Source organism: Emys orbicularis, chromosome 2 (genome assembly GCF_028017835.1).
Source record: "Emys orbicularis isolate rEmyOrb1 chromosome 2, rEmyOrb1.hap1, whole genome shotgun sequence".
NCBI classification, from domain to species: Eukaryota; Metazoa; Chordata; order Testudines; family Emydidae; genus Emys; species Emys orbicularis.
The window spans coordinates 208,853,466-208,880,806 of record NC_088684.1 but is presented as its reverse complement, the minus strand read 5'-3'; the positions used below and the strand labels follow the sequence as shown (position 1 = coordinate 208,880,806).

The window sequence follows — 27,341 nt, the reverse complement described above, 5'->3', positions numbered from 1 at the left end:
GACCCCTGATTCATATCTTGCAAAACTGGAATGTGTGTAGTGAATGAGGCAAGACACTGCAGGAAGAGAAATGATGATCCCACGGTTGAATGCTACCCTGGAGAATTGGATTTTTTCCCTGCCTCAGCTAAACAGTTTCTACATGATGCTAGCAAGTCACTTAAACCAAACTTAGAGGTGGTAGCTAGTTGTGTGCTCCTCATTTTCTGGGTGCCTGACTTGAGACCCTGGGGTCTGACTTGCAGAAGTGCTAAGAGAACTCACAGCTGCAACTGAAGTCTTTGGGAGTTGAGCTTTGAACATATGAAGTGCTATAAAATGATAAATACTCTGAAAAATAAAGGTCCCAATCATCTCAGATTTGGAACTCAATATGAATGGATGCTTTTGACCTTAATCTCTGTGCCTCAGTTTCCCATCTGTAAAATGGGAAAAATACCACTTCCTGATCTCACAGGAATGTTGTGAAGATAATTCCATAATATTTCTGAAGCATTCAGACACTTACAGAGATGAGTGGCATAAAAAAAATCCCATGAAGAAATTAATAATTCTGTCTTCAGAGCAGAGTTTGAATTGTGTGCAGTAAAAAAGGCCTGAACATTGAGAAGAAAACAAAATATTGAATTTTCTCATTAAGGCTACGTCTACACAGGGATAAAAAACCTGCAGCTGGCCCGATCAGCTGACTCGGGCTTACAGGGCTCGCTCTCTCTGGGGCTGAAAAATTGCTGGGTAGACATTCAGGCTCAGGCTGCAGTCAAAATTCTGGGACCCTGCGAGGGTGGAGGGTCTTTTATCCCTGTGTAAAGATACCCTTTGTGAGCAATCATAACGCATACCCATAAGGGGGCCAAATTAAGGGTAATGAATCTGTTATTTTCTTGAATCTTTCTGTGATATCTACCTTAGGGATCTAGTTGAGGAGACCAGTCCAGATGGAGAACTGAAGATCTGACATGGCTGACATTAAGGGAGTGAAATAAGTCCTGGGAAAAAATCAAGTTCTCTATTACAGTTCAAGCTGGAGGGAGTTCTCATAAACCAAATAAATTTGATCTTGGTGCAAAAGTAATGTCATCAACTAAAACCCTTGTCAAAATCCGTGGAGAACCTACTTTACTATGCTCAAGCAGCACAAGGAAGAAAAGAGATTTTTTCCTCTGCAGCATCCTCTTTACGAACATACCTTTCCACTAAAATAGCTGCTTCCTCATACAGTTCCTCATGGCAACACATCTTAAGCGCAAGATCAAACTCCTGGATTTGTTCATAACATCTGGATGCATCTCGGTAGCACTGGCTTCTTTTATAGAAATACGCAGCATCTTTTATCTGCACCATAATAACTCTTATTAATTTTGCAGTCTTCTAAATATTTGAACAATACCAACAGAAAAACCATGGTATTTTTATCCATACAATGGAGAGAGAAATGGATGCAGCCAGTTCCTATGACCTTCTATTGATAAATCTATTTTAACAATATTATCTGGATGGGAATGGTTATGTTTGTAACGATAAATGTATTAATTAAAAATAATCATCATTAGAATGGTGAATTGTTTTAAAAACTCAAACATTTTAAAGTCAAGAAATTGGAAATTAAGGTAAAAAAATATATACTAGGATTGGATTTTCAAAAGTGCTCTGCATTGGCCAAACTCAGTGGTGGGCAACCTGCGGCCCATCAGGGTAATCTGATTACAGGCTGAGAGACATTTTGCTGACGTTGACCGTCTGCAGGCATGGTCCCCCGCAGCTCCGAGTGGCCACAGTTGGGAGCTGCAGGAAGCGGCAGCCAGCACGTCCCTGCGGACCACTGCTTCCCGCAGGTCCTAGTGGCCGCAGTTCGCCATTCCTGGCCAATGGGAGCTGCGGGGGGGCTGTGCCTGCGGACGTTCAACGTCAGCAAAACATCTCACGGCCCATTACCCTGATGGGCCACATGCGGCCCGCAGGTTGCCCACAACTGGCCTAACTGTTCCTACAGAAGTCAATGGGAATTTTATCACTGACTGCAATGGAAGCAAAGTTAGGCTAACGCGGAGTGTGTTTGAAAACTCTTATTTTGAACCACAATGTTTTGGGTTTTTTTAATTACTGAGATATCGGAGCTGCAACCTGGTTTTTATTTGGGGTGCATTATTCCATCACACAATTTGAGTTGTTTCTGCACTTTTTCAGCAAATGGATGATGATAGAGTTCACAGGCAATGGTTTAAACCATAAAATTATAATAATTTGTATAACTCTACATTAGTAATAGATTGTTATTCATGTTAGACCAGTTCAGGCAGAAACTGTCCACTTGGCACATAAATTGCTGAAGCCAGCAACACCTGAATGGTTATATCAAGTAATAATTTCAGTCTTAGTCAACTATCAAACAAAAATAATTTTTTCTCCTTCCCCCACCCACTGGACTGTATGGAGATAAAGGTTTCCGAGTTAGAAACACCAACAAAGCCAAAGCAAGAATGACTACTCTTTGGCATTGTGGGGAACGGTAAAGAAACCTAATCTCTGAATGCAAAGTCCCTGCTATTGCCTCTTCCCTCCTCTTATTTCTGTTCTGTGATGTATGTTGTTCTTGGACATACGATCCACCTGAAAAACACTGTATTTTACTTATGACTCTACCAGTGTGCCGTGGAAGAACATTTATCTAATCTCACCAATACGAATATGAGATAACGAATACAAATTTTAAAGCGTCCTGTCTAGGACCATGATGTTTAAAATCCCTAAATAGATCTAAAAATCCCATAATAAGACAGACTCCATTAAACACTATGGAGGGGGGAGGGATAGCTCAGTGGTTTGAGCATTGGCCTGCTAAACCCAGGGTTGTGAATTCAATCCTTGAGGGGGCCATTTAGGGATCTGGGACAAAAATCTGTCTGGGGATTGGTCCTGCTTTGAGCAGGGGGTTGGACTAGATGACCTCCTGAGGTCCCTTCCAACCCTGATATTCTATGATTCTATGAAACACTGGGTGGGGGAGGGGGAAGAGGATTTTAGTACCTTGCCTAATTTTTCACATAGTTCTGCACAAAGCTGAAATTCTTTTGCGTAAATCAGACATTTCAGGGATAGTTTTGGTTCTCCACATTCCAAATAGGTCTTAGCCAAGTACATATAGTCCATCTGTTTTTCCCTATTTAAAACAAAAAAGAAAAAAGATCACATATGCACAACCAATCCAATTTAACATTATTTTTTACAAGTCTGGTATACCAGCAGTTCCATCAACAAGAACATGTTGTTCCCTATATTTTCCAAGAAACACTACTAATAAATTCAGTTATATTTCAGCACTTACTTGGGGCTGCTTTTCTTTGATTGCACATTAAGTACAGCATCGTGCGCTAAGGCCAGTTTTTCCTTCTCAATTGCTCCTCCTTTTTGGTAACATTTGGCTGCCACCTGAAATTAGATAAATGACATGCACATATACGTATGTATGCATTCATGCATGTGTCCCTTAAAGCTTATCACACATGCATACAATTTTCTTGGTGAAACAACCTGTCTGCCTAAAAAAGTGTTACATTTCATTTTACAGTGACATCAAGAGAAACATTAACATCAGAAAAGCACCTGGAGGAAGGGGAGGGACAGCATTTGAGTACATTTTTAATATGAAGACAAGCTTCAAAATAAGTTCACGCACAATTTTAACTAAGAATGTTTTTACAATTAACCTGAAAGCAGGGAAAGCTGCATTTTGGGTGGACTGGCAACACAAACAATACTTTCCTACTATATCAGACTCTAAAGGGTTAATTGATATGTCAAAGGGAACTAGCCCCATTTGCGGAAGTCAGTAAACCCTTCCTTGCATATTTCCCTGCATCATCATGGGCCCTGGGCTAAACTCAGATGTTCAATATTCACAACCATATAGTTAAAAAATATTCAGCACATGCAGTAATGGATTTTTCAAAACATACATGGGCAATATGAACTGCCTGAGATTAGAAGCTGGTTCTCCAACATTTAAACTATGCACAAAGCAATTCATACAAAGTTAGGGAGGTGCTGCCTAAAAAGCACTTATTCAGTTCGATCACTGTAGGATGAAAAAAGATCTGTTCAACGTAGAGCAAAATCACAGAACATGGACTATTTGTTTACATACAAGGTTAATATACCAGTACTGTCCTGTGACAACAACAGGGGAGTTTGAGAGGGAGATCCCCTGCTGAAGGAGGAGTGAGCACTAATTCTTGGCATGAGTGGGCAAGCTTGTCTGTCTGGTTTTTCTTTCAGTCTGTTAAAATGTATAGTGGTGGTCTGTCGGTGACTATGTGAGTGTGGGCCAGAGGCCTGCTAGCTGAGTGGTCACTAGCAAGGCTCTAGCCTTCTGTCCTTTGAACCTTGATCATCCTTGTGATCACCATTCCCGTTTGTTAACGAGGGGGAAAGGCTGACTTAGGAGACAGGGGCTTAAAAGCCAGATGCTAGGTGACCACGGGGAGCTAGCCAACAGAGGGCAGCATACAGAAGAGTCTGAGAGGGAGCTTGTAGGAGGGAGAAAGAATCAAATCAGCATGGCTCGGAAAGGCTGCACCACCAATGCTTCTGGCTCCTCCACCTGCACCTGTGTCCAGACAGAGAACCCAACCATGGATCTCTACCCAGGTCTTGGTATGGATTTGCAGAGACCTTGACCTGCATTTCCCCTCACAGAAAGCCAGGCTGGGAAGACCATCCAGTGTGAAAGGTGTCTACTGGTAGAATCTCCCAGGAAGCATATGGGAGAGCTACAGGAGGAGGTGGCTAGGCTGAGGAGCATGTGTGCACAGGAGGAAGACCTCCAAGGTGAAGGAAGCAACTGGCTGGAGAGGACTGCAGTACTATCACCAGGAAAGGAGGAAATGGCTTCTTCACAGGGATGAACCTGGCTGCTGGTTACTTCTGGCAGCAGGCAGTGCTCCACCCCTGCTCCTAACCTACTGTCCATATTTAAAAAAATGGTATGCTGCCCTGGCAACAAGGGATCCAGAATCTCCCCCAGACCACTGGGGGAGGAGGAGAAGCCATGTATTTCCAAGGCTGAGAGCATCATGACCACCACTCCCAAGAGGAAACAGAGGGGGGTGGTGGTTGGTGATTCCCTTCTAAGGAGGACGGAGGGATCAGACTACCTGTACCTGTCAATAATCGGGAGACAGAGTGAGGGCAGTGGTTTCAGCAGATGTTACTGAGCATGCTCAGTCCATGTGAGCATGCTCACTACAAGCCAAGCAACAACTTGGGGCGGGGGATGTGACCCTGCATGCCCCCCCACACATCGCCTCTAGGAGCATCCACCTGTTGGCCTGACCTGGCATCCTGGGAGTGCTCCAAAACAGCCTCCTGTATGCAAATCACTCCCAGCTACGTCTGTGTGCACCTGCAGCCTGCCAGTCACACCTAGGCTCTTATCAGCCTCGGTTATACTGCAGGGTGACCCCAACACACTTCTAGTCACAGATTTCCTCTCGGAAAGGTATATCCTGTACTGCCCAGCCCTCTCCTGGACAATACAAGCTTACATAAAGTCCATCATTTAATTAATAGAAATGATATGTAGGCGCTCCAAGGATCTCTGTAACACGGTTGGCACCAATGTCTCCCGGGTGCCTCCTTTCTGGTCGGGTGTGAGCCTGCTTTTCTCTCTGTTCTGACAATGGGGTGCCCCTCCCTTCCCCCCAGCCAACGGTTGTTCAGCGGGTCTTCAGTGACTCCGCCCTCTGGCTGAGTGTCACACACTCTCCCACATCCAGGATATACAGTCTCTAGTTCTTTCTCATGGCCCTGGTATGGAGCCGTAGCACCAAAGCTTCCTTCCTGGAGGCACTGCCTTCTTTAACAGTCCAATAGGGGCCCACCTCAGTACCCTCAGTTGGCATCCTTTTTGGCAGCCCTCCCTGGGCTCTGTCTTCAACCAGACCCAGCAGGGCCCATCACGATACCCTCGCCTGGTCTGGGTAGGTCCTGAGCTCAGTCCTCCCTGCAGTGAGCTGTCCACAGTCCTGATGCTCTTTCAGCTGGCCAGGCACCCAGTCTTTGGCAGCCTTCCCTGAGCTCAACCCTTCCTGAAGTGAGCTGTCCACGGTCCTGTCCTATCCAGCCAGGCACTGGTCCTCCCTCTTCAACCTACAGGCAGCAACTGACTGCTCTGCATCTGCTGCTTCCTTTTATATGGCTCTTCTGGCCCCTGATTGGTCACTCCAGCAACCCCTCCTCGAATTGGCTGCTCCCCTTCAGCCACTCTAGGCTGCCTGGAGGACTTCTCCTATGATCTTTTCTGGGGCAGGGTGAGGCAGAGCTGTGAGGCCTCCAGCAGGGGACCTCCAGACCTACTCCACCCCATCACAATCTCCCACATTTTCCTTTGCTTTAAGTTAATCCCCTTTCTTACAGACAACCATTGTAGCCAGAGATATGGAAGGATCTTCCGCTAACTTCCTCACTGGTCTAAGGAATCAGTATTGGATATAGATAATCCCATTCCTTCCAGAACACACCGTCTTTATCAGATTAGGAAGCTTTTTTTTTTTTTTTTTTTGGCCTGTATGGCAGGAGTACTGAACACACAGTTTGTGCTTCCATAGAATTTTTTTTTAAACAAGAACTCTATATGCTGCTGTCTTCAGGAAATGTAATGCACCATTCTGATACCCATCACAGAAACTTAGTCTTATAGTTATTTACTTGAGAAATAGTCAGAACATTTCCACATTATCAACTGACCAGACAGACCCAATTTGGACGATATTAGCTAGCAATCTAGCAAATAATAGACTTTAAAAGTCAAGAGTTTTAACAGGCCTTTTTAATAATATTGTGCACACTTTAAAATGATGGTTTCATTTTTTATTATTTAATATTTTATGTGGACTTTTGTACTGCAGCAAAATCCTTTGGTTCTCAGATATTACTGCTAGAAAGAGATTAAATAGATACAGACATAAACCACACTGTGACCTTAAAAGGCTCTGGGCTCATCACCCAGATCATTATGCTTCCAAGAAATTGAGTGTCTTGCCTACAACACTGTTTACTGAAATAAAATTTTAAATGGTTCAAAGTCACAACTTTCAACTGACTCATATTTTTGTTACTGTAAAACAGCCAAACGATTCTAAAGTGACTTTTACGGATACAAAGAGAACAGGGTCTCAAAACTGAGATAACGTAACTTATCTCAGATAAACATATGATTTTACCTTCCAACACTGATGCTTAGCATAGTATTCTCCTTGTGCAATCCATTCTTCTGGGGTTGAAGTTTTAACAAACATGCTATCATCAAAATCTGGGTAGTGGAGAAGATGGAAGACAGTTATTTTATGTTAGTGATATGGTATAAGAGAAGACACTTAATATATGTCAAAGCTAAGGATTATCATCATTTTACAGTTTTCCAAAATCCCCATGATTTACACTCAAATCAACGGATCACACCAAGGGGTAAATTAGATTTTTCCTATTTTTTTCCTTACCTTTAAAATTGACAATTCAAGTTTTATTTTAAAAGGCCTCTAAAAATTGTAATTACTACACAGGCAACAAAGATTAGAGTAACCTTACTGTCCCTTAATAATAAATAGGTTTTTTCATTTGCTAACAACAAGTAGTTTCATTTAACTGAGACAGTTTTTCATAATCAATACTCAGTGTTTATGGGTTGGTTGCATACCTTCCTCACTTGTACAGGAAAGATAACAATGAGATGTCTCACAAACATTGCAGATATTTTAGAGCTAAGAAAAGTATAGTATTTTACTCTTAAATGTACAACATTAGAGGCAAGCAAAAGCACACACACACACACACACACACACACACACACACACACACACACCATTCATCATATTATGATAATTCAAAAGCTAGAAATATTTGCTAAGAACACGGGAATTTTAACTGGTTTAAAACAAACAACAAACATTTAGTGGATTATCTTGTTTTCAGAGTTTTTATAGGAAGTTTTGATGTAGCTTTTACCTTTGTTTTCATCTATTTTGACAACTTGAACAAATTCCCTTTTGATGAAATATTTAAAAGCCGGAGCCCGCTTGTCACTGTTTTCATCAAAGATCCAAAGATTGACCCTGGCTCTTGTAATGGCAGTATACAGCTGCTTCAGCTCTCCATTGAGCATCTAGGATAGAGTGATTAAAAAGACAAATGACAGGATATGTGCAGGAAATTATATGGAGTGCACGGTAAAAGGAATGCTATGAGTACATACAGAATTAACTATTTAAAGTAAAGTATCTTAAAATAAGCCACTTTAAATATTAAGGGCCTGATTTTGAATTATGCCTGCAAAAATGCATGTGCAATTTTGCATCTAATTTGTGTGCAATTACTTGTACTGCAAGTTAGATCGTTCCATACACAAAGAGCCAGTTTTGTGTCTAAAAAACATTTACAAATGAAGTCATTTATTTTTTGCACACAATTATGGACACTTCAAGTACAAATTAAACATGCAATTTCTCTCACAATTTTGAAAAATCTGGTATTAAGAGTCTGGTTCACTACTGCATCCCTCATGTAACTTCATTGCTTTTAATAGTTACAACAGTATAAGATTGGAATAACATAGAGGTCAATTAGTCCCTAACTCTTAATTCGTTTTTTAACCATAACTACTACAACTAAGAGTTAACTATATAAGATCTTTGCCTTCCCACCTGCTATATGTCCAAAAACATACAAACTTCTAAATCCTCCCAAGAAAATCATGTGTTCGGTAAAAGCCAGAAAAAAGAAAAAATATTGATGGATCTGGGATTAATTAATTACAGTATGTAATATTACTATATTATTGAAAGAACTGTTATACATGAAAATGCCAAATAAGATTTATTAGGAGTCTTTCTTGAACTTTGAGATTTTTCTTAGTTTGTTGTGTGCTTGCTATCTCCAAACAATGTGTTATTAAAAAAACCCCAGAGTGTATCACCTTGTACATTTCTGGATTAAGCACCGGAGATCTGCTTTGAGTAGCAATATTTTTCTCTAAAGGTGTTTCGATCACCAGCTTGCTTTCTCCTAGTGAATCAGAGGAAGGGGTAAAAGAAGAAATGATCTTCCACTCTTTGTAAGCCTATAATTTGAGAAACATACAAAGATTTCAGGTTAGCTGAATCTACTGCGTCCCCATGCCTACATATACGTACACATATGTAATATATATTTTAAAGCCCCATGCACATACATCCAAGATTTTGCATGCAGCAATCTACCTATATCCTAAAAGTTGTGGATTGGGGCCTTAATTTGTAGAAATACCATACATAATTCTCAACTAAAATCTTTATTAAATATAATCTTTTCTGCTGCTTTTAAATTATTGCATCTTTTCTTTATTAAATGAAACACTGTTTCAATAATGTCGAATTTGTGGTGCAAACCTGAAAAAGTCAAGAAAACCAAAGTTAAGCTTGATATACAGTCACGAACTCATACTTCTGTTGCAATCACAACGTTAAGTAATCAAATTAAGAAGTCTTTATGGAAAAAAAGCTAGGTATTATTGAAACTCTTGCTAATTGTAATTTAAGTCAAAATCATTTTATGTTCCCTGAGTGCAAAAAACAAAAAAAAAACCAAATAACTTAAGTTTCTTTTATATTCATACCTCAAAACATGATGCTTACATGGCAAAGTCAGTTAATAAAATAGTTTTTCACGCTGGAGACCTGTATCCAAATTCTGCCTCATTAAAGAGGACTCATCCTAACTTTTGACTAGACTTCTGTGAACAGTGCAAAACCATCATACAGATGGCTCTCTTTAAGAGAAACCAGAGATTTGACTTATGGATGCTAAAGATTCAGGGGCGGATCCTCCTCTCACTTATGCTGTTTTAACTGTTGACGTCAATGGCATTACTCCTGATTCACATCAGTGTAAAAATGACAGGAGGATCACTCTTCGGGACTGATGTATATTAGCAGAGCTATGTTAAAAAGCTCAAGAAGTGCACAGTATACCTAAGCTCTAGCCCAGTGGCTCTCAACCTTTACCAGATTACTGTATCCCTTTCCGTACCCCAAGTTACATCTCACTTCAAAACTACTTGCTTACAAAATCAGACAAATACAATACAAAAATGTCACAGCACACTATTACTGAAAAATTGTTTACTTTCATTTTTACCATACAATTATAAAATAAATCAATTTGGATACAAATATTTTACTTACATTTCAGTGTACAGTCTACAAAGAAGTATAAACAAGGCATTGTTTGTATGAAATTTTCATTTGTACTGACTTGGCTAGTGCTTTTTATGTAGCCTATTGTAAAACTAGGCAAAACTTTAGATGAGTTGATGTACCCCCTGGAAGACCTCTTTGTACCCCCCAGGGTACATGTACTCCTGGTGGAGAACCACTGCTCTAGCCTATACTGCTGGTCCGTCACTTTCCTGAACCCAGCTCATATTACAGAAAACTTTTAAAATGAGAAAAATAAATACCAGAAATAAGCCAGTGCAACAGAAGATGCAGCAACCCATGTAGGGATGAGCGAGCAGCAGCTCAATTTGCTTACCAGTGAGCCCTGAGTCCTATTCTGTAGTGGAACTGACTATCTCTAGAGAGAACTGTATATATTTTCTCAGCTAGGACAGTTAGACCAACTTTAGACCAACAGGAAGAAGCAAAAGCGGAAAATAAAGTGCAATTAAATACCTCAGAATCTGTGAAAAAGTTGTAAAGGAGGACGTCATCAAATTCCAAGCCCTTTGCTTCATAAATTGTTAGCACAAGTGCTAAACTAAGTTCCTCTGGAATCTTATCCTTCACCATTTCATTCGCTACCAATATCACCTGCCAAAACATAAATGCATTAGTGACACATGAATCAAAAAGACAACATATTTCATTTAGAGTGGAAAATGAGCAATTAGTTATTGCAATGCAAAGTTATCTAAGAAGTAGACTACAGTAGGTATCAATGTAGTATTAAAACTATGTTAACTCCATGGATACTTCAGCACGTTCCAGAAAAGGGGTTGCTAAGCTGCTTTCTGGCTGCCAGAACAGTGACACACTACCTATTATTATGAGACAGATGGAGTATTAGTGGAAGAGAAAAATCTGAATGAAAAGTGGGGCAGGACTGAGCAGAAATTACAATGAGAGAAAGTCAAATATACCTGTTTTTAAAAAGGTTCTGAAGCAGAAATGAGAAAGGTAAGTCCTGAATTTATACATTATAATTTATCAGGGAGCAATATGGACACCAAAAGAATGTTGCAAGCAGTCAGGGGGTTGGTCCTTAAGAAAAGTGGATTGTGCTATTACATCTGGCTACAAACCAAAAAACTCTATGTAAAACATCATAAAAAAAAAGTAAAGCCAACCTGATGTGCTCCAAATTCAATTGGCTGTGTTTTTCTTTTGTTGCCTCTCAGTAAAATTGCCAGGTCACTAACACTGCAAGACTCTAAGACAGTAGGTTTAGGTCCGTCAAAGAGGCCAGAATCCCTAGGAAGACGATCAAAAGATTCTGGGAAATAGTACTGAAGTAAATCAACCACCCCAGAGGCCAGATGTAGAATTCCTGTGATGATCAAAAATACATATTACAAACGTAATATATACCTCACATAAACATAACTAAAATAAAAATGAACGTTGTTCAGATTGCACAGAATCTGGAAATGCCAGATTAAGATTGTGATTCGGAGGAGACAGCAGCTGTAGGATACACTTTGAGCATCTCTGATTTGCAGGGCCACCACAAATCAGAACATAGGCTACGAGACTAAGCAAAGGTTAGAAACGTGAAAAAAACATCGAGAGCAGAAGTAGGCCACTTGTCCTCAAAATTGTGAATTTTGGGAGGTGTGGAAGCAGCAATTTAAGACAAAAATATTTTTTTTTAAAAATCATCCTAAATGGGTCAAATACCCCAAACAAAACATTCAGTGAGGGAAAGACTTTCAAGAGTGACTGATGATTTTAGGAGGCTCCATTTTTGGGTGCCCAACTCAGGATACCTTAAAGGGATCAGATTTTCCAAAAGCGCTGAGCACCTGCCGTCTGAAAATCAGTTCCCTTTAAAAGTATCTCATGTTGAGCACCCAAATACTGAGACATCCACAATCACTACTGCCTTTTGAAGATCTTGTCCCCAAAACAGAATATAGTAATTTCTCTACCTGAATGAGATCTGTAGTTCTGATATAGCTGATATATCCTTTTAGGTTTTCTAACAACACATTGTTTCTTGTCAACTGAGTTCTTGCTGGCGTAGTGGAATAGTGACCTCAGATCACTAAAACGAAAAGCAACTCCCTTCATTATGCTTTGTGCAGTGTCACCAGTTAGGAACATTGCATTAGGGTCATTGATGCATTTCATTAGCAGTGCTAGCTCAGCTTGAGTGAAGTCTTGAATCTCATCACCATAAAGCTCATGGATGGACCATGGTAGCTCCTCAAGCTGAGAGAGTCTTTGAGATAAATTATATAGGACATCTTCCTCATCAAAGTAACCTCTTTGTGACCTTATTTGCTGATAAAGACAAAAGAGATGATAGATTTCACTCCGGTCTTCCTTGAAGTTTGGTGATCTCTTCCGCCCTAGTTTTTTGTACTCTTCTTCTGTAAGTTTACCCTGAGGACAACTTAGTGCTTCAAAAGACCCTTTCAAAAAAGATTTTATTTCTTTCCAAACCAATGCAGGGTTATAGGAGTTTTTGCCTTTCATCATTTTTGGCCACATTTCATTAGCGAACACATCATAAGTCACAAAAACTCGAGGGTCATTTTCTCTTGAGTGAGCTTCTGCAGCCTTTTCATCCTCACCATATTCTACTTCAGCGTTACCTTCTTCCTCCTCATCTTGCCAATTTGGTATGACCAAATCTTCTTGAGTGGACCAACCAACAATGGTTCTTTTAAGACTTCCATCTTCATTCCTAAGAAAAAATGGATCCGGTATGGATGCATCGAGTAATAGTAACAACTGTTTTGAGGTGACATACAATGGGAAATTTTCATCTTTAACGTCTTGTAGCTTGTAAACATTTGGTTCAAGTGGCTGGAAATGACTTGTTGACTTAGAAGACTTACTGAGCTCAATAAAATTCCTCTGAACCTCTTGGCACAGAACATGATTTTTAGTAACAAAGATCTGATGCAAGTGTTCCAATTTGTCCGATTCTACTGTGCTATGCTCTTCCTCCTCTTCACAGTCACCTAATAAATTCAATTCAGCGTCATCTGCACTTGAATATTGTTCACCTTCATCATCTTGTTCTTGATCATCATCTATGCTTTCCAACTCAGTTGACTCACTGGAGTCATTGTTGCCTTGCTTTTCATCATCATCATCCTCCCCTTTGCTTTCTTTTTCAGATTCAATTTCAAACTTTCTTCTCTGCCACATTTGTCTAACCAGCAAAGGGGCTCCTGCCAACTGTGCTTTCTCCCAGTAAGAATGGAATTTCTTCCATAGTCTATATAAGCAACAAGTAGTCTTTCCTGTTCCACTCCGTCCAATTAAGATTATTGGCTCCATGGGTTTGGGACTGAGATCAATCACTGCATACTCTAACTCACCAACTCTGAAGGGGTATTCAACAGCAGAATTCATATCATTTATGATGTTAAGTGCCATGTTAGTACTGAAGCTGTGAAATTTCATTATATTATATTCCGTTTCCACTGCACTGGCTGGAGGGAAGTATTCAGGTATAATGTGTTCTTTTGTTTTTTCTGCCTCTGTGTCTTCAACATAACAACGAGGAATGCGCTTTTGCATTTTCAAGTTAGAAGACTGCTTGATTTTACTTATACCCTTGAGTTTTTTCCTCAAGATGCAGGACAAGCCACGGTTGTATGCAGTACATATAGTGCCGATAGCACGGTCGAGTTTGCAATGATCAAGAACAATGTCCCATATTCTAATGATTTCGGTGTAAACTCTCCCAGACTTCTCTAGAGGATGTATAGACTGTTCTGTCTCTATAATCTTTTCTGCACCCTCACTACAACGGGGAGAAAAGTCTATTGCAAGCTCCCATAACAGCCTTGCTCCTTTGTCCAGCTTAGCTTCGTACAGCTGAATATCAGCTTTCAAATGTTTTAGCCGCTTTTGGAGGCCCTGGGTCCATTCTCCATTTCCCAGCTGCTGAACTGCCAGTATAATTTTCTTTTTCATATAATGAGGTACAGCTTTGCTGCCTAGCTTCTTCAGCATTTCAGAAGTGCACTCTATTTCCCATGTCATGTTATCAAAGTCCTGAATATATGCCTCAATGTCCTGAATCTGTCCACTAACTTCCATGGTTTCTTCACCTACGCCATTAGGCATGGGCATGTCAGATTCACCACACTCTTTCTGAGTATCCTCCACTTTCTCAGGGTCAGCACCCTCTCCTTTACTGTGAGCCAAACTCTCATATCCACAGGCTTGCTGGGGCTCGCTCTTTTTACCTTCAACGCTGGTTGGTGCTGAAGATGGGTTTGATACCTGAGAATTATCCTCTATCGGGTTGTCACCCAATTGAAGACACTGGATTAAATCTGTGATTGCTTTCAGTAGGCTTTCCCGCAAAGTTAAGGGCTTATTTACTTCTCCAGTTTCTTGCTTTGTCAACTGAGCATCGTCTGCTTCTTCCCAGTTATCAGCAAATGGATCTGTATTTTGGATATTAGCAGGTGCCGAGTTGCCAGGTGATGCTCTCCAGACAGATGCAGATGACGAATGACCTGTGCTTTTTGCCTGTGATGTGTTACAGACTGGACTGGATTTAGGCAGCTTAACTAGCTGCCCTACTGTATCTTGCCGGTGCCTCCTCTTCTCTGACACAGCTGTATTCCAGGTGAGTAGCCGAGGGTCATTTTTTTTTATTCTGTGCCTCACATCTTTTCCTAATTTATTTTTCAAGTTAAAGTTAATGTCAAACTTTGCTAACGAATCCATTATTTTCTTAACCTGCTTTGACTGAGCTTTCTGAAATATAATATGCATCACTGTATTTCCATTCTTATCTTGGCTGTTTGGATTAAGGTGTGGGAAAGTGGATGGGTTTGAACCATAGAGATCCAGTAGATAGTTCAGAAAGCGTAAACCAATGTCATCTGAAAAAAATATAACAAATCACTAACTTAAATATACTTTCTCCTGAGAACCAGAAAATGTATATTACTAATCTCTTTGCGGCTATTAACTGAAAATAAATGTCCTTTACAATAATAAAGTGAATTTAGTGCTTCTAACACATCACATTTTGATAGCCCTAAAAACTGAGGTTTTCTATTTATTCAGAAAAACAGGCACAACAGCAGCAAGGGCAATAGAAGATTTGCCACATTCCCCCCACCATTGTGCTGAATTTTTCTTTTAACCTTCTTGGGTGAGAGACTTGTTTAGTCTCCTTGTCTGCTCAATTAACAGCTTCTCCCCATGCAACTGCCAACAAAAGTGCCAGCTCTTTTGATTTTTCTGATGTTGGACATTTGTCAGCTTGGTAATGAACTATGTTGGGTGACCTACTGAAACGAACAACGTCTGATGTTGGTAGCATTTGGTCACTATAAACCGAGTCCAACTTCAAACCATCTTCCCAAAGCTGAAGTTTCCTGAGCCATCTATATGCCCTCCAGAAGATTAGAGATATCAGATATTCTATAGCTTTTTTAGTCTTAGTCATGTGGCAATTTGAGTACACGTGAAATTTTTTTTTCTAAATTGTAAACCCTGGATATAGCATGATGGCCAAAATTATTATTAAAAATTTTCATCTTAAAAAAAAAATGTATACAATTGTAAGAAAAACTTCAATAAAGACACTGTTTTAGTCCTTTGGATTTACAAAACCATTTTTATACAAAACCTGAATTTTGAACCTAACTTGACAGTTTATCGGAACATAAGAAGGGCCATACTAGGTCAGAACAATGGTCCATCTAGCCCAGTACCCTGTCTTCCAACAATGGCCAATGCCAAATGCTTCAGAGGGAATGAACAGAACAGGGCAATTTATTGAGTGATCCATCCCTGGTCATCCAGTCCCATCTTCTGGTAGTCAAAGATTTAGGGACGCCTAGAACATGGTGTTGTGTCCCTAAGCATCTTGGCTAATAGCCACTGATGGACTTATCCTCCATGAACTTATCTAGTTCTTTTTTAAACCCCATTATAGTTTTGGCCTTCACACCATCCCCTGACAATGAGTTCCACTGTGTGTGTGTCAAGTAATATTTCCTTTTGTTCGTTTTAAACCTGCTGCCTATTAATTTCAGTGACCCCTGGTTCTTGCATTATGTGAAGGAGTAAATAAACACTTCTTTATTCACTTTCTCCACACCAACCAAGATTTTATAGACCTCTATCATATCCCCTCTTAGCTGTCTCTTTTCCAAGCTAAAAAGTCCCAGCCTTTTTAATTTCTCCTCATTTGGAAGCTGTTCCATACCTCTAATCATTTTTGTTGCCCTTCTCTGTACCTTTTCCCAATCCTAATACATCTTTATAGAGATGGGGTGACCAGAACTGCATGCAGTATTCAAGGTGTGGGTGCATGGATTTATATAGTGGCATTATGATATTTTCTGTCTTATTAGCTATTCTTTTCCTAAAGATTTCTAACACTCTAACACTCTGCTAGGCTTTTTTTTTTTTTTTGGCCAGCCGCTGCACACTGATCAGAAGTTTTCAGAGAACTATCCACAATGACTCCAAGATCTCTTTCTTGAGTAGCAGCAAATTTAGACACCATCATTTTGTATGGATAGTTGGGATATTTTCTAATGCGCATTACTTTGCATTTTCATCTGCCATTTTGTTGCCCAGTCACCCAGTTTTGTGAGATCCCTTAGTAACTTTTCACAGTCTGATTTGGACTTAACCATCTTCAGTAACTTTGCATCATCTGCAAATTTTGCCACCCCACTGTTTACCCCTTTTTCCCATATCATTTATGAATATGTTGAACAGCACTGTTCCCAGTACAGAGCCTTGGGGAACACCATTATTTAACTCTTTCCATTTGAAAATGACCAGTTATTCCTACCCTCTGTTTTCTGTCTTTTAACCAGTTATTGATCCGTGAGAGGACCTTCTCTCTTATCCACTGTCAGTTTACTGTGCTTAAAAGCCTTTGGTGAGGAACCTTGTCAAAGGCTTTCTGAAAATTAATATATAGCAAAATATAAAATAATCTGTATTATTTAATTTATATTAATTTCTTTTGGACCAAGTTCTAAAGTGTTTTACTCAGTTTTTATTCTGTTCTTATTCAGGCAAAGCTCCCATTGAAGTCAATGAATGCTTAGCTTGGTAAGGACCGAATAAAAATAGAGTAAAGAACTTAAGGAAATTATGGGGCAAATTCTGGAGAGTCAACAGTTGTAACTCAGTTTTCGACATTTCTCTTCCTTTTCTGACCCTCCACATTTTTTTGGTTCCTATACAATATTAGTCATTATGCAGGTGTAGAAGTAGAAATAATAAATCTTCCTTCCTATAATAATCAGAATAAATTAACGTTTAGGTGGACCTGCGCACCAAAACAAAGACTTACCTCTTTTATCTAAGCAGATGGAAACAGCAGCATGCAAAGGAGTATCACCTTCGACAAGAGAAACATTCCGAGGATCTGCACCACTGCTCAGCAGCAAATAAGCCAATTCAAAATCATTATTTTTCAAGCACATCTGCAGTGGTTTTTCAGGGATGGCTCCAGTCCCCTCAGGTGAAGCTAGTGAAATAGATTGGCATATTTAAGATTAAATTTGATACACTTGATCTGTAAACTCAAAAAGAGCATCAAATGTAAGACATCAGCTTCAGTTGTTGAGAGAGTAGATGTTAAAAAAGAATAGATGCATTGTTTAACCAGCTGATCACATTTATACATTTAACAGACTATTAAGGAAATTCAAATATTAAGCCAACCTCATATGAACTCTCCCAAAACTGAGTCAAGTTAAAAACAATTTTCTCTCTTCAGATATAAAGGCCAGGATTTCCCTCAACATACCTGTTTCAATAAATCAGTGTAGAAGTCAAATACTTGAAGAAAAGAATGTGAATTCTTCTGGCTTCAGACATACACAGAGCTATAGCGCTGCTTGTACACATTAGTGGTACACACTAAGACTACTTTCCCCCCTCCCCTTTTAAAAATACTAATTTATCCCCACTGCATTGGTCAAGAGGGGGGAAAAAACATGTCAGAGTAATCCCAATTTCCAGACCTAGCAGAAGCAAAGGACTAAAACAGAACAGGTCCCAGAGTGTCACAACTAGTAACTGCTCCTCTTCTCCAAAAGCCCTCATATCTGGTGAGACACAATAGCTATTTCATCTCTTTTCTCTCTCTTTAAAACTTCAGCTACTTGCATTGAACACTCTTTGGAGAATGGAACTTGTCTTCATGCTTACCTTAAAACACCTAGAATACTACATAGGAAGGTGTGTGTTTATATAAAAATGCATTTTGCCATGAAAAACCTTAAGGAAAATAATATGGGGGTCCAAAGTAAGGTTAACTGTGCTTATTTACATTCAGAACAAAGAACACAAGCTCTTTACCGTTCTCCTCACCCAAAGTGAGAAAAACTGATTTCCCATTCAGATTTAAAGTGGAAACTTCAAAATGGATAAGCGTGGTAATGTCTGCATGAAGAGCCTCCCAAGAAGTGAATAGCTAAAGCAACTGTGACACACCAAGGCAATGATGTCAATTCTGCTCTTTTAAGCAGGAAGAAACTGAGGAAAGGGAATGAGGAAGTAAAATAAATAAATAAATAAATAAATAAATAAATAAAATACAATTAAAAAAAAAATCAAGCAAAGCTTACGGCAAAAATAATACTTGACTATTTCCCCCCAAATACAATCCTATATCCATTTCAGATCCTGCCACACTTACTCAAGCTGAGTAGTAGCTTACTCCACAATCAATCTAGGGGATAGAATCAAGCCTTTAATAAAACAGCTACTGCATTAACACTGGGCCAGAGAGTCAGGTTGTGATATTTCTAAAATAATCTGTTTCAGTCAGCAAACAGAAGTTTCAAATCTTTTAGGACATTTTAATATCTGTGAGTTTTCACCTCCTCTTTTTAGCAAGCATCTTACAAGATGCACCCGTCGCTTATCCAATCTGTCAACTTGTTTGATAACACTGCCAATGTTGAGGTCTGAAAGACTGCAGTTTCTGATGAGTCCACCACATGATGGCATTTCCCCGTTGGCTTTCCGTGTTAGCAATAGCAAAACTTCATGCCACATTTGCTTCTCCAACAAAAGCTTTATGAAACTGCTAGCACAAGTATCATAAATGTCACAAACCATTTCTTCAGGAATTTCTGCAAGGAAGCAAAGCAAAAGATAATTAAATAGAAGCAGGGTAGCAATAAAATAATGACCAATGCAAACTGATTCCAGAATCACTGACTGAAAAAAAAATCCCCATTAAAATACAGTATATGTAACCGGCAGTCTTGCATTAATACTCTATATCCAGCACCATGGGGGGGCGGGCGATAAACAAAATCAATGCTACCTTAGGTAAGCAAGAAGGTTCTTTTCTGAGATCAGCTTAGGAGGCTTAAAAAAATCTAAGTAATCTTAATTTAAATAATGGAGTTTCTTAGATTCATAGATTTTAAGGCCAGAAGGGACTATTATGAACATCTGGTTTGAAGTCCTGATAACAAAGGCCACCCTTAGAAGGCCATCAACTACATGATAAAGCTGCAGTTTGACCATATTTTTTCAAGGCAAAAGATTTAGGACTTCATAAAGGACTTTACAAACTAGTGGTAAATGAGTTGATATTTTAGTACCTCAAGGAAACAAGAAATCACTGGATAACTCAAAACTACCAATCAGACAATTCCCATTCTTGGAAAACGGCAAAGCAGTAACTCGGGTTGTTATTCCCTGAATGGAAAGTGAGTTGTAAACCACAATGACGCTCCAGATACCTAAAACCTTCTCACAAAGAATGAGAGGACTGACTGGACGTGGTACAGACAGAGAATGCAAAATCAGACAGCAACTGCATCTAATTGTCCCAATAGTGCAAGTTCTTGACACTTGAAGAAAAAACCTTCAGTTTCAGAACAACTCCCGGTGTCAGGCAAGGAGTCTTCATCAGGCACCAAATACGCAACTGTGGAATCTTCACTGTTAAAGATTAGTTAATGCAGGAGCCTTTGGAGGAGAACCCAAAGGGTTACGAGTAAAGCACCTTTGCTATTAAACTGTCTCAATCTACATACAACGGTACTGAATATAGACGGGGCTTCCTACACTGAGATCAGATAGCAGGTAAAGCCAGATAGAATTGGACCAATTAGTTTGGATTTAAATAAACCTCCAAAAAGGAAGGGAGACCTGAACACACTGATCAATATAAAAATCAAGAAAAACTAACACAAACAAAAACTGAAGGCAGACACAGACTCACTGTTTCCAGGTCAGAAGAGAGTTCTAATTACCGCTTTACAGAAAGAATTCTACTTTGCTTAACAACATGTATCACCAGAAGCTGCTTGGTTCCCTATGAGAAGTGAGTTGGTCTCCGTCCACGTCTTAATGGACAAGGGTGTGCACGTGACAAAATATATCACCACAACTGTCACTAACTCACAACCAGTAGAGGACAAGGATTCATAAAGGCATGAAGAGTGAACTACACTTTTAGTCCTAAAGGTGACGGTCTCCTGGAAAGGGCTGAGGCACTTGGTGAGGCAGTATTGAGAAGTTTGCAGTGCTGCTGCCTCTGCTAGATCTGTTAAAGGACCTCCATCTCTGGGGCTCTCAGTCTGGCACCTTTATCAAAAGGACTAAATTCATGGGAATAAAAGAGCTTTATTCTCCTGCTCTCATCCCTCAATTTTCTGAAACAAACCTCAACTGCTGCACTCTTCTGGACCTTTTCATCCCCTCCTGTCCTTAGGACATCATTTCTCTTACTGGTTCTAAGCTTCTCCCAGCAGAAAGTGTGACTATGCTAATGAACTTCAACTTTTCTTAGGGAAGGTTCATCACAGCTATGGCCAGACACCTTTGTCTCTAACAGAGAGATCAATTTACTAAAGTCCAGACATAGACACTTAGGGCAAAACCCAGCCCCCTTAGCAATGGAACTGGTGTGGTTCTGCTATGCAGAGAATGTGACATACATGGTGTATGCACCGCACAGCACCGCACAGCCCCACACCATTCAAACTCCCTGTGCAGCAGTGAGAAAGAAAAGGGCACAGGTGAGTCAGGAAGTAAGGCTGCTGCAGCAAACACGTTCCTGTCCTCTCCATTCCCATTGGGGCCAGGCAGACTACTTCATCCCCCTCTTCCTTACATCTGCTCAGCCCAGGACCCAGGCTCTGGATTTAGATCTTAACACAGTTCTATTCTGAAGAGTGACTCTAAACAATATAGCAACGTGGGATTCCGTGTTTGCCATCCACCAATTATTTCCAGATAAAATTTGCTGAGTTTATACAAGTACGTACATGAGTTTTCTGACTGCCAGCTCAGAAAGATCTGAATAAAAGATTCTGCAGACTAAATTCTGCTCTCAGTTTCAACTGTGCAATTCAGTTGTCTTCAAGTTCTTTAATTGGATTGCTCTGGTGTAACTGCGGGCAAAATTTGTCCCTATGGTAGGAACTAATTTAAATAATTGTGCTGTAAGCCAGAACAAAACACAGTTTCTTTTCACTCTGTTGGCTTTACAATTCTAATGCTTATTTTTGTCACTAACAGCAGTATACACAACTCTGACACAGGGTGCAGCTCTGTTGAATAAGAAAATGCCATCATTTTTATGCTCTCTCTTTTCTGAGAAAAAATTTACTTGAATGTGTTCACAAATCTTGAAAGCCTTGGACTCTTTTTGGAATTTTTTTAAAAAAGGGGGGTTTAGAAAGAACCTACTCAGGAGGAGACTAGGCACGATGGAAAGATTCTATAAAAATGAAAGAGTATCCTGAAAATCTGGGTGAAGAAGAGTAGAGTAGAGACTCAGTGGCATGGTCATGAGTGAAGCATAAAAGGCTAGACAGATAAAGAGTAGACCAGGGATTACTCACCTTTTTCTGATTACAACTGATTACCTTTTTTAAATGCCCATTTAATCACAATTCCCTTACAGGCTTTCATATTTATAACAATACATTTCAAAACATGCTGGGGATTACCCAGTTAGAGTAGCAGAGCCTTTGTAGCATTCCCATCACCAAATTCCCTTTCTGGTCTGACTGACTGCTTGCCAAGCAGTGTTCCCTCTCTCACACATCCAGCACGCAGCCATAGGATGTGCACAGCTTTCTAAGATCAAGATAGAAAACGGTTTGATCAAATGTTAAGTTTCTAGTTTTTGTAAAGATCAAAAATTTCCCATTTTTAAATCCCATGATCCTTATGCTGAAAAACTACCATGATCCGCCACCTCTCACCCCCTATGGTATCCCATCATATCACCTACCCAGCACTGAGTTCCAAAGTTTGGGAAATGCTGCAGAAGCGAAGAAAAATTAAAAGTGCTTTTATCTTTTAGAAAGCAGCTGTTAGCCAAGTGTTAAGTTTTAGGGGGACATGTGATAGCCCTTACAGGAATAACAGATCTATATTTTGCTTTGCGCCCCAGGGAGAGTCAGAGACAGGTGGCAAGATGCTATTGGCAGCATCAGAAATAAACTTGGTACATACCATCTTAGAGCTGGGCTAGAAGGCACCTCCATGCCTGCCATAAAGCTATCACTTTGGGGACCTGTAAAACAGGGATCTGTCAAGGATACCTCAGGGAACCTGGGGCAGTTTGTGAACCCAACCTCTTCCAGGATGGACATCCCTGATGCAGAGGCATCGCGGTGAAGATAGCATGTGGAGACCAGCACTCCTTGTAAGCCCAGCACTATGTGGGCTGAGCCACCAGCCATGGTCAGTCCGACTCTTGAGCCACGCCTCTGGGTTGGTCTGATCTGGTAGCCATGACCTGGCAGGAGGCGGAGGCCTGGCAGGCTGTGAACTCCCCACACCCAGGGATCAGCAGACAGCAAGGTCGTGAGAAACTCAAGTTCAGCTAGAACATCTGTCTGCCTGTGAGCTGAAGTGCTGGCTCCCCATAGCAGCTGCGGTGGGAGGGGACTGAAGAGAAAAGTCCCTCAGAGCATGCACCTCCACTCATCCCTTCTAGACCCAGCATATGGTTTAGAGAAACCTATGCGGCCTGGAGAGGGCCAATAGGAGCTGCGAGAACTCAAAGGAAGCATGACACCATTCAGACAACAACACTGTTCGATAAGCAGGTGACACAGCCAACACCCCTTTCTATTCAAAGCAGGAGCCCAGCCAGAACTCTCTAGCCTGAAGGATCCAGATTTCTAAAAGCAGAATCCAGGCTATTTCTCTTAAGTGTCACCGGGAAGGAAAGGTGAGGTAGGACAGCACCTGAGAGAGAGTCAGCAGCTTCTGAGGACAGGGGGTTGTTGCTACTGAGGAAAGTCCAGCAGTTGCACATGTGGTGGAGTGGGGCTCACATAACTGGCGCAGGTGGACAAGGGAGAACATACGGAAGGGGTGCCTTGCTGTCTCCACACAAAAGACAGAAGATGGGGGAGGTGCACTGAGTCAGCAGGGGAGAAGAGCAGCTCTATATTCCCTGCCACGAGGATAGTGACAGCTGCTCTCCTACAAGTGTGCACAACCTAACAGTGGAAGCGCCATCTCCTGTCAGCCCTCACTGACTTCTGCCATCCTCCCTGGTATCTTTGGCCCTCTCTGCTATGGCTAAGCAGGTGGAGGTGAGCCGAAAGTGGCTTCCTAGCACCATGACACCTTTTCCCCCTTAAGCCTTTACATTGCATCCTAGGCTCACTCTCCTCCAGAGGAAGTCCCTGCCTGAAATGTGTCTTCTCTATTCCACGGCTTTATTCTCAAGAGTCCCAACCTACCTCCCTTAAATCCTAGTCATTTAGGGCTTGATCCAAAGTCCACTGAAATCAATGGGAGTCTTTCCATTGACTTCAATGTGTTTTCGGTCAGGTACTTAGAGAAAGGGAGTCAATGCAACTCGCCTTCCGTTCCAAACATAATCAACAGGGCTTGGCCACCGCTCCCATAGCCATTGTTTTTTGTGTTTCAATGGGAAAATACTCAAGCTCTGAATTCGGTCTTCCCAGTGGTAATGCCGAAAAGAATACACATTTTACCTGTAGGTAGGTTTCAATATGTATGTAAAATACTTTCTGTGGGTAAATGATCTTTGGGTTTACAACTCTGAGACTTCATCTGCACACCAGATAAACAAAAGCAAGTTCATTTAAAACAGACTGATATGTACCTCACTCAAACATCCATGGGAAAAGCTTTTACCATTCTTCAGGGGAGGGTGTTAAGACAGGTTTCCCTCCACAAAGAGCTTCTCTTTCATTACCCTAAATAAAGTTAACAAACAGTTTTCTCAAGCAAGGAAGCGCCCTGAAAATATGATAACTTGTATTCAAAATGATGTACAAATCCTAACTTTTTTCCAGTTCTTCTCTCTGCTCGAGAAATCCCTTTTACAACAATAGCTAGCCACATAAAATGACCGTTGACCTGCATCTGAACTGGTAGAAAAGATTCTGTAATACTATCAAACCAGCTTTCCAGGATCAGGATCATTTCCAGGATCATTGCAGTGGAGTTATTTCTCCTTAGAGGCTGCTACTTCTGATGCTCACATCGACACTCTCAGGGTATAAATCTACACTTTGAGCTGCGGGGGTGTAAATCTCAGCTCAAGGAGACATACGCTTGATCAGAGCTGACATGGGTATGTACCCCAAGTACATATCTGTACTAGGCACATACTTGGGCAGCTAGCCCTTCCTGCCGTAGCTACCCTACTATTTTTAGCGCACTAGTTCAATCAGAGCCCTTGTGGGTATGCCTCCTTGAGCTGGTAATTGCACATCCAGCTCAAAGTGTGGACATTCCCAGTGTCACAACAAAATGGCAAAAGGCACACACTTCTTCCTTGTTGAGGTTGATAAATTTATAAATTTTTAAAGGAAAAAAAAGAGATGTGCATCTAAAACAGGGTTCATACCAGAGCGTCTAACATTAAGCAAGTTTAGTTAACCACAGAAAATGCCGAAGATGCAACCAACCATCAGCTAACCTGTCCTATGTAATTTTTTCTTGCCAGAAACTACCATAAAAAGCAGAATATATGCATAAGTCTTTCTGCAGTTCTGAATACAAAGATCTGACCCTCTCCAAAGTCAGTATATTGGAATTAGTAGAATAAAATTAAATCTTCCAGCAAACACCCTGGAATAGGTACTAACGGGTCATTAATAGCACAATGTTTAATAGGCAGAAAATGGAATGCTAGCGCACCTCCAATTTATTCAGTATGATTGAAAAAATTGTCAAATGAAGCTTTGATTAAGGTAATTTACATTGATGACAAAGTGGTGGAAAATATACTAATATTTGTTGCACATAGATGCATTAATGCAGTTATGATGTAACATGGCACAGACATGATATAATTATTAAAACAACACCTTTTAGATTTTATGTGAAACTAATATACACAGGATCATGCACTGGCCCTTTCCCCGTGTCAAAATTAAAAATAAAAACAAAAAAAACCCAAAACAAACACACACCACAGGAGTTAAAAGCATAAAAGAACAGACTTGATATGTTTACATTCTTTTGCCATGGCATTAATAATGACTGTATAAATTTAAGTATCTTTTCATTGTACTGAGTTTTTTTTTGTTTCTGTATTCTTCAAAAAGTTTAAATTAAAAAAGGCAAAACCCTCCAACAAGAATAGGAAGTAATATTTTTTCTGCAATTATTTCTATGTTACAGATACTTGTGGAAAGCACTCTACATGTTAACATCAAATATATTTTTCACATCTATTAAGTTTGTGAAGGGGAGAGATGGGAATTCACTTTACCTTTTACAGTAGACAAAAGCTTCAGAAACCTCTGAACCGTCTCATGCTTCAACAAATTTTTATGCTGTGCTTGGTTTTCAGGACTGCAAAACATCAAGAACTGATCAAAAGCATCCAGAAGAGAGTTGATTTCATTAACGGAGGCTTTGCTTTCGCTCCTTCCTGAAAAAAATATCACTGAAATTGGTAATCCTGTTACTTATTTGGTTGTTGTTGTTGTTGTTGTTGGGGGGGGGGGGGTGTTAAAAATACAATTATATAATACATTTTATTGGCAGCTTATGGCGTGCTAGCATGGATAAAAACACATTTTTTAAAATAAAAACATAGTAATGTAATACCTCCCAATTTATCCCATACTCAGGATAATGTACAACGACAGTGTGGTTTACATTAGTTAACAAATGCCCTAAAAACAAAAGTCCAGACTCAGCATGAGTTTGCCAGCAGCTTTGCGGAATGTAACTTTGTCCCCGTGACAGACCACATAAGAATGACAGCTGGAGACAGCCCGAGAAAGCTAGTCTTCTTCCAGGAGATCCAGAAGGGAGGTCAGACAGTTTGCCACAAAGCAGCAACTAAGGCTCAGCTCACCTACTCCTGCACTAAGCCCAGAAAACCTTGCCATTCAGAACCACGCCCTTCAGAAAGGGAATGAGGTGTAAAAGTGCCAAGGCAAATGGAAAAGAAATTTTTGAGAGGAACAGGCAACCCTGGACCAAACAGTGCATCATATAGGACCCCAGCTCAATAAACTTATGCCCATTGTTACTACAACCCAGGCTGGAGGAATTAAGTTGATCTTTTCATTCTAAAGCCACCAGCATAGGGCCAGGGAAGACAATAATACAGAGAGAGAAATGTAGGGACCACTTTTCCAGGAACCAGAGATAGAGGAGACGCATGTGAAAGTAAAACCCAGGGCACTACATTATCTCTCTATACGCAGACTTTGAGGTAGGCTCAAGCCATGACTGACTTTGCCCAGGTCAGAGCTGAGACATGTCTCCTCTGTTTCTGAATCTTGTGGTCCTTAAGGAACTGCTTGCTCACTTAGGTGTTCAGCTGTGCTCCCAGGTGAATGCCCATAGTGACCTCTCAAAGGGTCTTTTAGTACTGACACCCCACCACCACCACCACCTGAAGAGTGTTTTCGATGGCTATCCAGCAAGCTGTTCCACCTATTGAGACAGGAAACAAAACTTGAGGGCTTCGCTGGTTCTGATCCTTTTATTTGGGGCCATTATCACAAAGTTTGTTTTCCCATCTTCACCCGCTACGTGGAGGATGAAGTACCCACTATTTGGATTGACACATTTAGATACTAGAGTTTCCTACTTTCATTACTAAATAGTTTAGCAATTATTTAGAGAGAGATCTGTTATTTGATTAAA

At 40.4% G+C, this 27,341-nt stretch overlaps 1 protein-coding gene across 1 annotated transcript in view; it reads right to left on the bottom strand.

The window, feature by feature from the left end:
- The window catches only part of TRANK1 (tetratricopeptide repeat and ankyrin repeat containing 1), an 85,954-nt gene that overhangs the window by 12,286 nt on the left and 46,327 nt on the right, over window positions 1-27,341 (bottom strand). Inside the window, exons 10-21 of the mRNA XM_065399113.1 lie at window positions 25,948-26,109; window positions 19,088-19,342; window positions 17,551-17,727; window positions 12,179-15,106; window positions 11,378-11,577; window positions 10,704-10,841; window positions 8,969-9,112; window positions 8,002-8,158; window positions 7,221-7,309; window positions 3,326-3,429; window positions 3,028-3,160; window positions 1,190-1,335 (exon numbers count right to left, since the gene is read on the bottom strand). Of these exons, the coding sequence (XP_065255185.1) occupies window positions 1,190-1,335; window positions 3,028-3,160; window positions 3,326-3,429; window positions 7,221-7,309; window positions 8,002-8,158; window positions 8,969-9,112; window positions 10,704-10,841; window positions 11,378-11,577; window positions 12,179-15,106; window positions 17,551-17,727; window positions 19,088-19,342; window positions 25,948-26,109 (4,633 nt within the window). The remainder of the gene's footprint in view (window positions 1-1,189; window positions 1,336-3,027; window positions 3,161-3,325; window positions 3,430-7,220; window positions 7,310-8,001; window positions 8,159-8,968; window positions 9,113-10,703; window positions 10,842-11,377; window positions 11,578-12,178; window positions 15,107-17,550; window positions 17,728-19,087; window positions 19,343-25,947; window positions 26,110-27,341) is intronic.